At 36.4% G+C, this 9,147-nt stretch overlaps 1 protein-coding gene across 1 annotated transcript in view; it reads right to left on the bottom strand.

Moving 5' to 3' along the window:
• Nucleotides 1-558: 558 nt before the first annotated feature.
• The window catches only part of LOC108736445 (homeobox protein unplugged), a 34,607-nt gene continuing 26,018 nt past the window's right edge, over nucleotides 559-9,147 (bottom strand). The window contains exon 2 of the mRNA XM_018468887.2: nucleotides 559-1,153. Within this exon, the coding sequence (XP_018324389.1) occupies nucleotides 672-1,153 (482 nt within the window). The 3' untranslated portion in view covers nucleotides 559-671. The remainder of the gene's footprint in view (nucleotides 1,154-9,147) is intronic.

The raw sequence follows: 9,147 nt of genomic DNA, 5'->3' as shown, positions 1-9,147 counted from the left end.
GTAATCCAATCTAGGTCTACCTCTACCCATACTAACTCCTGCTTCTGCCTTTAAAATGTCTCTGACTAGACAGTCATTCCTGAGAAGCTGTCCTACCAACCTATCTCGCCTATTTCTTATTTACTTCCATTGAGTCCCCTGTTCTCCTATTCTTTCTCTTCATCTCCAACCTTCTCTATCCACGGTATCCTCATCATTCGACTGTAACACCACATTTTGAACACTTCTAACCTTATGGTGCATTTAAGTACAAGAAAATACTACAAACCAAGACGTACATCACGAGAATCAAGTTTTAAAGAGTTATTTAGATTTGTGGAGGTTGACGGACCACTTTCTTGGCATGAATCTTGAAACACGTGGAGCAGCCGTGTCCTCTGAGCAGAAAATGAAAATATTTATGCGTTATTTTACGAACCATTTTAGATTTGCTAACTTTCAACACTGCACAAGTAACTCAGGAATGTATGTATGTAAACAGCTGTCACGGAACACGACGCACATGTTGATTGCACAATTCAAATTTCAACTAGTTTGTCGAAATCGGTAGGNTTAATTAGTTTTCACTTTTTCGTTGTCCAAAATTTTCAAAATGTAACACCTCGTTTACGTATGTACATTACAGTTGTCTTTATCACACTAGCACAGTTCAGTTCATGTACTAACTCTTCTCAATGATGAGGGTGTCCCCCGGGATATCCCGTCAAATCCAGTCCCGCTCTAAGGGCGGCTTGGCTTGCCAAAACCCGTCCCGCCAAATCCCCTAACGCCCGCTCCAACTGTTGATGCTGACTTCTCACAGCGAACCTATTCACATGCACCGGTATGGGTACCACTAGTTTATTTTTATTTTGTTGCCCGTTTTTGCCGTGTTGGGGCCCGGCTGCCAACCCAGCCTTAACCCTTTTCCACTTGGCTCTCCTATTCTGGAACCAGATCTTCACCTGGACCTCGCTCAGTCGAAGAGCTGAAGCTATTTGACTTCGTTCAGTAAGGGAAAGGTACTTTTTTGCATGAAACTCCCTTTCCAATTCCAGTAACTGTTCGCTTGTGAATGCGGTACGCCTACGTCTAGTTTTATTCGATGTGGAACCCGACTTTGAACAAGAATTGTCCAGGTTTTGTTGATCGTCCGTTTCTTCATCGTCTGTGCCTGCAAAATAACAGAAATTCTGACGTTTTACCAGATAATAGCAGAGAAAGAAAATGTGTTACAGTCAATGATGGTTTTATTAGCATAAATTACTATTGATGATAAGCGCGCTGTTCTTGTGCAAGTGCTAAACCAGAAGTACATTTTCAGCCTTCTTTTGGCAATCATAAGAATAGGAATGTGTTATTAGTGATTAAGGAGAGACAAATGAGATGGACGAAATCAGATATAATTGAATATTATCTACGAAATGTTATTGCTCCAGCATTTGTCTAAAGAATCGACGCAAAAATTGTATAGTTCGTGCACTTAGAGAAAGGTACATGACGCGGAAAAAAACTAGAAATACACAACTAGCTTTAATAGATAACAGTGCTTTACATTTCACAAATTAAGGCGTTCAAGTTACGATAATGTATGAAAAATTTTTTGATGTACCTAATGATGCACACATGCATGTACATGTTTCGTCATTAGTCTAACTTAAAAAAAAAAACACGTAGGACAATAAAATGCAACGATTTAATATTGCAAATGATAAAATAACAGGCGGCAGATAAGTGCGTTATTGCATTAACATCTGATGGTAAACCACCTGCCATATTCCGGCTGTCCCTTCCGACTAGGACAGACATTCGTTTGTGCGCATCGCCCACGGTGTACATTTCCCTAAGTGAAGGAATATACCAGGAGAGGTGTACCAGGAATCGAATCGATGTCCTACTGAGTACTAATCTACGATTTAACCACTACACCTCACTCTTAAACACATGGTTTAATGTAGCTGCAACATTTGCAGCGGGAAGCCAGTCAGTTGTTTTTTTACACCAGTAACTGGTTGTTTAGTGCTAACTTAAATAGTGTTTTTTTTTGCTAACAAGACAAATACCTACTTGTTTGGTAGGCTGTTTCATGATGAAAAATAGAGACGTATAAAATGGTTTCTTAAAAACATTTAAATACAAAATGCAAATACTTTTTGGATTTGTTATTTCAAATGTAAAATACAAAATAGATTTCTCTTTTATATTTTAAATGCTAAATGCAAAATACGTATATTCAAAATACTTTTTTCACCTAAATGCTTTTTTGTAGTAGGTACTTATTTAATTTTCTACATTTACTTCAGTATAAAATATTTTTGAAGAAAACCTTGTAGGAATTTGCTCATTTTTTAAATATTGGAGTTTTTGCAGTGGTATTTACACTATATCACCAGCTGCGAAGATTGAGCTTGAGTCATGTTTTCCTGTTGGAAGTGATTGTGATATAGTTTTTCTATCCTTATGGTATAATTCCTTCAGTTCAGCAACAAATAATTCTTCTATATGCTCCGTTATTTGACTTTGACACCGTTTTAATTGGAAAAAGGACACTGATGCCAAAATAGTTTGTTTTCCGTGAAAGATCAGAGCCAAAATAGGGTTGTAAATAATTTTATTGATGTAAAATCACCATCAATCATTTTATATCAAACATTGACAACCCCATTTTGTTTTTGATCTTTTACACATTGTAATAAGACAAAGAAATGGAATCCATACTTTCTTTAGCTTTCAGTTCATCTAATAAGTGAAGTTTTTGGAAACGTTCTCTAAGAATTTTGGATTATACGCATTCCATTAGTACCTACACCACAATATCTTGTAGTTTTCAGTTTTACACATCTGGCCTATATCAATTCGACATTGTTTTGCGGGCTGTTTTATCGTAATTTATAGAATTCCGTAGTTCCTTGCTAAAGGTATGGTAAGTGATATTTTGAAAGATGCTGATATCAATTTGGAACTTCAAAATTCCATGGTCCACAACATTGAACCCAAAAAACAACATCGATCCAATATTTTAGATTATCCATTTCCAAGGAGTTTAGATTTTTTTGTGCTCTCTTCAGTTAAAGAATTAGAAGGAATTCATGGAATGTGTGAATGTTCCCTTTTTAAGCTTCTAATACCTTCGATGGCCAATGTGAACAGCTTTCATTAATCATTTTATAGGGTTGTTCGGAAAGTCATTTCGTTTTTTCCCGACAGAGGATTTAATTGTATTCTTTTGCACCCAACTTCACATTTAAGCCGTATAATTTTTATATGCTTTGAGAGCTCATATAGCAAGGCTTGTGTGTGAAAAATTCCAATTAATTCTACGCAGTAGTTTTTGGTTGGTGCCCTTTTAAATATGGAGAGCGATAAGCAGCATTTTCGACATATCTTACTGTTTTACTACAGAAAGGGTAAAAATGCTGTTCAAGCCAGAAAGAAATTGACTGATGTGTATGGAGAAGGTGTGTTGACAGTACGCCAGTGCCAGAACTGGTTCGCTAAATTTCGATCCGGCAATTTTGATGTCGAAGATGCACCACGTTCGGGAAGGCCGGTTGAAGCTGATAAAGACGCGATAAAGGCATTAGTTGATGTGAACCGGCGAATAACAACACGTGAGATCGGATTGAGGTTAAATTTATCAAATTCAACAGTTTATGACCACTTGAAAGGCCTGGGATTATCCTCGAAGCTCGATGTATGGGTTCCCCATGTTCTCACAGAGAGAAATCTGTGTCGCCGCATTGACGTCTGCGATTCGCTTCTCAAACGTCACGAAAATGATCCGTTTTTGAAGCGCATCATCACTGGGGACGAAAAATGGGTTGTATACAACAACGTCAAACGCAAGAGGTCATGGAGCAAAAAAGATGAACCGGCTCAAACCATTTCCAAAGCCGATATTCACCAAAAAAAGGTGATGCTGTCTGTTTGGTGGGATTTTAAAGGAATCGTTTTTTTTTAGCTTTTACCGGATAACACAACGATTAATTCGGAAGTCTACTGTCATCAGCTGGACAAACTGAATGATGCACTTCAACAGAAAAGGTCAGAACTAATCAACAGGAAAGGTGTAGTGTTTCACCAAGACAACGCGAGACCTCACACAAGTTTGGTCACTCGCCAAAAGCTTTTACAGCTTGAATGGGATACAATGCTACACCCACCATATTCTCCAGACCTGGCACCATCGGATTATTATTTGTTCCGGTCACTCCAAAATTTTTTAGACGGTAAAACCTTCACCTCAAATGAGGAGGTCAAAAACCTCCTCGATCAGTTTTTTGCCAGCAAAGACCAAAAATTTTATGAGCGTGGAATTATGCTACTACCAGAAAGATGGCAAAAGGTGTTGGACCAGAACGGTCAATATATAATTTAATAAAGTATTTGTTTATTACACGAAAACTGTCTTTCATTTCAACAAAAAAAAACGAAATGACTTTCCGAACAACCCGATATAAGTATAATGTTTTTTCGGTGATACTAGCAAAACTTTTAAGGACGTAAATGTATTTTGCATTTTACGAATAGAGATTACGTTTGGAAAAGTGTTTTAAATAAAAGACAAAATGTTTTTCTCAATTTAAATGCAAGACAAAAATAGGTATTTTTTTTGGACCAGAACGGTCAATATATAATTTAATAAAGTATTTGTTTATTACACGAAAACTGTCTTTCATTTCAACAAAAAAAAACGAAATGACTTTCCGAACAACCCGATATAAGTATAATGTTTTTTCGGTGATANTGTTAAGTGTCGTGAAGGATGATGCGCGACATGCGTATTTGCGTCTCATCGATAGTGACTATATTATGAAAAGCAATATTCGTCCGTAAACAACACCCTATGGAAAAAATTAAGTTCTGCAACACTTGTTTGTCGAAACCACTAGCGGTTAAAGGTTTGCATTCGTTGCAAATGATAAGGATGCAGTAACTGCTCCTCTAAAATTTGTCACATTGTCGCATGAGAGAAGTGAACGTTCCGTTCTATTTCGCGTGTACTATTTTGAGGGTAAATGTCTTCTAAGAAATCAAGGATTTCGTTTTCTAAGGCGGCGATATGGTTTAGGCCCGCAAATAAATATCATTTCACATCATTATAACAACAACTGTTTTACACTGACATACTGACCTACTCTAATGACTGATGCTATAACGTTGAATTAGTATATTGAACGTTAAAAGGTACATGTCGTCTGTATGATTGCACCACTGTAATAAATTATATTACCACAATTAATTATATGAGCCGATCATTATACCACTNACCTATGTAGCTACTGACTTTAGACACGTTTTACTATAATTATTTAATTTACATTATTATATGGAAGATCATACCTGATTTATCACTATTGTGCCCGCTAAGGATATCAAGTAGACAATTTTTCCTGTGGACTGCCACTGATCTCCAAACTCCAATTGTTATCGTGTTTTGAGTCAAAATCGATGTCCAAAACAGAAACGTGTGGTTCGGGGCGCCTATTATTTTTGCTACTAAATTTTGTCAGTTTTGATAGGGTTTGACTTTTGAACCGATAGCAATACGATAGTGCTGTTAAGAAAATGCACCGAAAGCTTCAAAAGTAACAAAATTTTCTGGAGGACTTTCGATCTATTGAAAAAAAAGACTTACGAGAGGTGATCCAAATGATAATGAAAAAAAAAACACGATGATTAGATACGGTTAAAAAAATTATTTCCACATGGTCTGTACTAACAAGTCAATACAGTTTTTTCTAAACCCAGGATTCCTTTAGAAAAAAGGTATTTGTTTTGACCCTCCCAAAATGCTACGATAGAGGTCGTCACTTCGATGTCATCTTAAAATTTTTTGTTTTGGAGGTGCTCTTTGAACCAAGGAAAGAGTTAAAAGACACTGGGAGTCATTTTTTGCAAACAGGGCGGGTGTCGCTGCAGTTCAAATTCCGTTTCTTAAATAGATAGTCTGTGTAGAGTAAGAGCCCGAAATAGTGGCTCTCTTTTCCAAATATTCTACCGAAATTATTCCTTCAGTGTCCCAAAAACCGGATGTCATAAATTTTCTCGCCGATCTTGACACTTTGAATTTCTTCGAAGTCTGTGAGGAGGCTTGCTTCCAAGTCATCTATTGTTGTTTGGTTTTAGGATAAAAATGGTGGATCCAGGTCTCTTCTATGGTCACGAAACGTAACAAAAAATTTTCTGCTCGGAACTTCATATTCATTCTGGAAATGTCCTCTCTTGTTTTCTTTTGCTCTTTGGTTAACATTCTCGGTACCCAATGCGTAGAGATTTATTTTATATGCAATTCGTTCGCAAAGATTCCTTGAGTGCATTAAGAGATCTCTGTGACCTCAGCTACATGCTTGATAGTCACCTTTCTATTTGCCAACTCAATATCTTCGATTTTTTTTAAATGCTCTCATAAGAGATGTTTGTGACATTAGATACATGCGGGATGGGGTCACCCTTCTATCTGCTAACACAACACTTTCAACTTTTATTTCGTTATCTTCAATGAAGATCGCGGATGGGCGATGTTTACCTTTAGTGGATGTTCTGACCCGCTTAAACTCCTTAACTCAGTGTGCAACTACGAAATAGGGAGAAGCCGATTCCCTCATTGTTTCCACTAAGTCGCTGTGTATGTCTTTGATAGTCTTTTTTGTAAACAGAGGTACTTGATGACAGCTCTATTTTCATTTTTCGCCATTTTGATATTATCTCCAGCGATGTTAGAGGTAAATTAGAAAACCTGGTACTGTTGTGACAAAAAAGCTGGTATTTTCAATGCAAAATTGGTATATTTACGGAATACAAAATATCATGAGTATTACTTAAGAATAGTATTCCAATAAAATAAATTTGAATATAATATACAATATANTTCTATACCTTCCAAGGATTGTTTCTTTAGCGCACAAACAAACCTTTTATAATTTTTAGTATCATTGATGACTATGAGAGGAACATCTCTGATTGCATCATTAGTTATCAAAAGAGTATATTGTGATATGTGTTCATGTAATCAGTATGTGCTATATTATGTCCAAAACAAGAGCAGAATATCGCAAACAAATTTTCATTTTGAAATAAAATTTTATGCGATGAAATTTCATAATATCGTAACAAACAATTTCATGTAGGTAATAAACGAGAAAAAAATCAACGAATCGTTATCATTATTTGATGCTGTTTTCAGGGTAAATGTAAATTGCACATGATCCGTGTCAGTGCACTGAACAAATGGCCCCCAACAAATGTATTTTAAACGACCTGTCCGAAACATTTTTTGTAGCCCCTTTGTGAATGTACCACGGAAGCGGTAAGGGCTGATCTTGCGTCAAAAAGCGACCAAATGGTCATCAATTTTTTCCCGGGTCACCGATTCGACATTTCAACGTCGGCATTGTGCGATCGCTGATGTGTACTGGTTACACGTTGCTTTACTAATTAAACGGCTGTTTGTGATGTGGTGTCAAAATGGCATATCTTTGTTCTATCGTTTTACGAAGTTTTTTCAGTTTTTGTTTCTTCCATAAATACATAGTTCGTGTATGGAAAACGCTATTTGTGGTATAATCAGATCAATAAAGCCCTAAAAGTGAGCGTTATGTGAAACATCAAAACGGCTTTTGAATTTATACTGCAATACGATGAATAAGATTAATTCATCATTGTAGGATGAAAATAATTATTAGATTGCTAGGTTTTACCCGCTGCTTAGCTCGCGTTGATGTCCTAAATAGGTGTCAATGATCATCGACGATCACATAAAACTAATTTTGCTATCCCCGGGAACAGTATTTTTTTTCTAGATAAAAGGTACCCTATGTCATTTTGTGTTGTACCCCTGACAATATGTGGTATTTATAAAAAGAAACCTTACCTTTTGCTTCCAAAAATTGTTGCTTCCTTCAAGGTACATGCGTAAAAAAAAGCGCAGGAAAAGGTTTTGCTTCGAGGGTTTGTATTTATAAAAAGAAGCATCTGCTCGAAAACTACAGGATTTGCTTCTAAAAAAAAAGGAATCTAGGTTCGCAACAACTTTTCTCAGTCAAAGTGTTGTGCTTGTTATGGCTGATATGATGCATTTCATCATAATTATAAGGTCTTCGGTCCTAAGACTGTTTGGACATTCACCTCCACTCTTTCCCATCCTGAGCTAATCTTCGCATTTTCCTAAAAACTACAACATCCCACATCCTTAACTATTTGCGAACAGTAATCCAATCTAGGTCTACCTCTACCCATACTAACTCCTGCTTCTGCCTTTAAAATGTCTCTGACTAGACAGTCATTCCTGAGAAGCTGTCCTACCAACCTATCTCGCCTATTTCTTATTTACTTCCATTGAGTCCCCTGTTCTCCTATTCTTTCTCTTCATCTCCAACCTTCTCTATCCACGGTATCCTCATCATTCGACTGTAACACCACATTTTGAACACTTCTAACCTTATGGTGCATTTAAGTACAAGAAAATACTACAAACCAAGACGTACATCACGAGAATCAAGTTTTAAAGAGTTATTTAGATTTGTGGAGGTTGACGGACCACTTTCTTGGCATGAATCTTGAAACACGTGGAGCAGCCGTGTCCTCTGAGCAGAAAATGAAAATATTTATGCGTTATTTTACGAACCATTTTAGATTTGCTAACTTTCAACACTGCACAAGTAACTCAGGAATGTATGTATGTAAACAGCTGTCACGGAACACGACGCACATGTTGATTGCACAATTCAAATTTCAACTAGTTTGTCGAAATCGGTAGGGACTAATCTGTAACTTTTACCTTATTAATCCGTAGCACTTACTTGCAAAGAAAAGGTATAGATTAAGAATACGAATTGTAACAAAAGCTTTTACTTCTACCTTTTACTTGAAAGTAAATGGTTTATTTTTATAAATACGGCCTAACAAGTAGGTACCAAACCAGTTTATTAAATATAAACTAATAGTCTATTTTATGTATTTATTATTATTCTTGGCCGTTAACATAACATACGATATGAATAGGGCTGCCATCACTTAAATTGCCGACGCCGCATAAACACGGCAAAAATCCCGGACATTTGGACGAAATACTGTTTTTTTCCCGAACATCTCTGAAAAATATTTTTTTGCAAAAAAAATATAAACATCGGTATAATTTTTTAATTTTTATTCATTTATACAGCTTGT

This window comes from Agrilus planipennis, unplaced genomic scaffold, assembly GCF_000699045.2.
Source record: "Agrilus planipennis isolate EAB-ADULT unplaced genomic scaffold, Apla_2.0 scaffold149, whole genome shotgun sequence".
NCBI lineage: Eukaryota > Metazoa > Arthropoda > Insecta > Coleoptera > Buprestidae > Agrilus > Agrilus planipennis.
The sequence above is the reverse complement of the archived record's forward strand: the minus strand, read 5'-3'. Positions and strand labels throughout refer to the sequence as shown.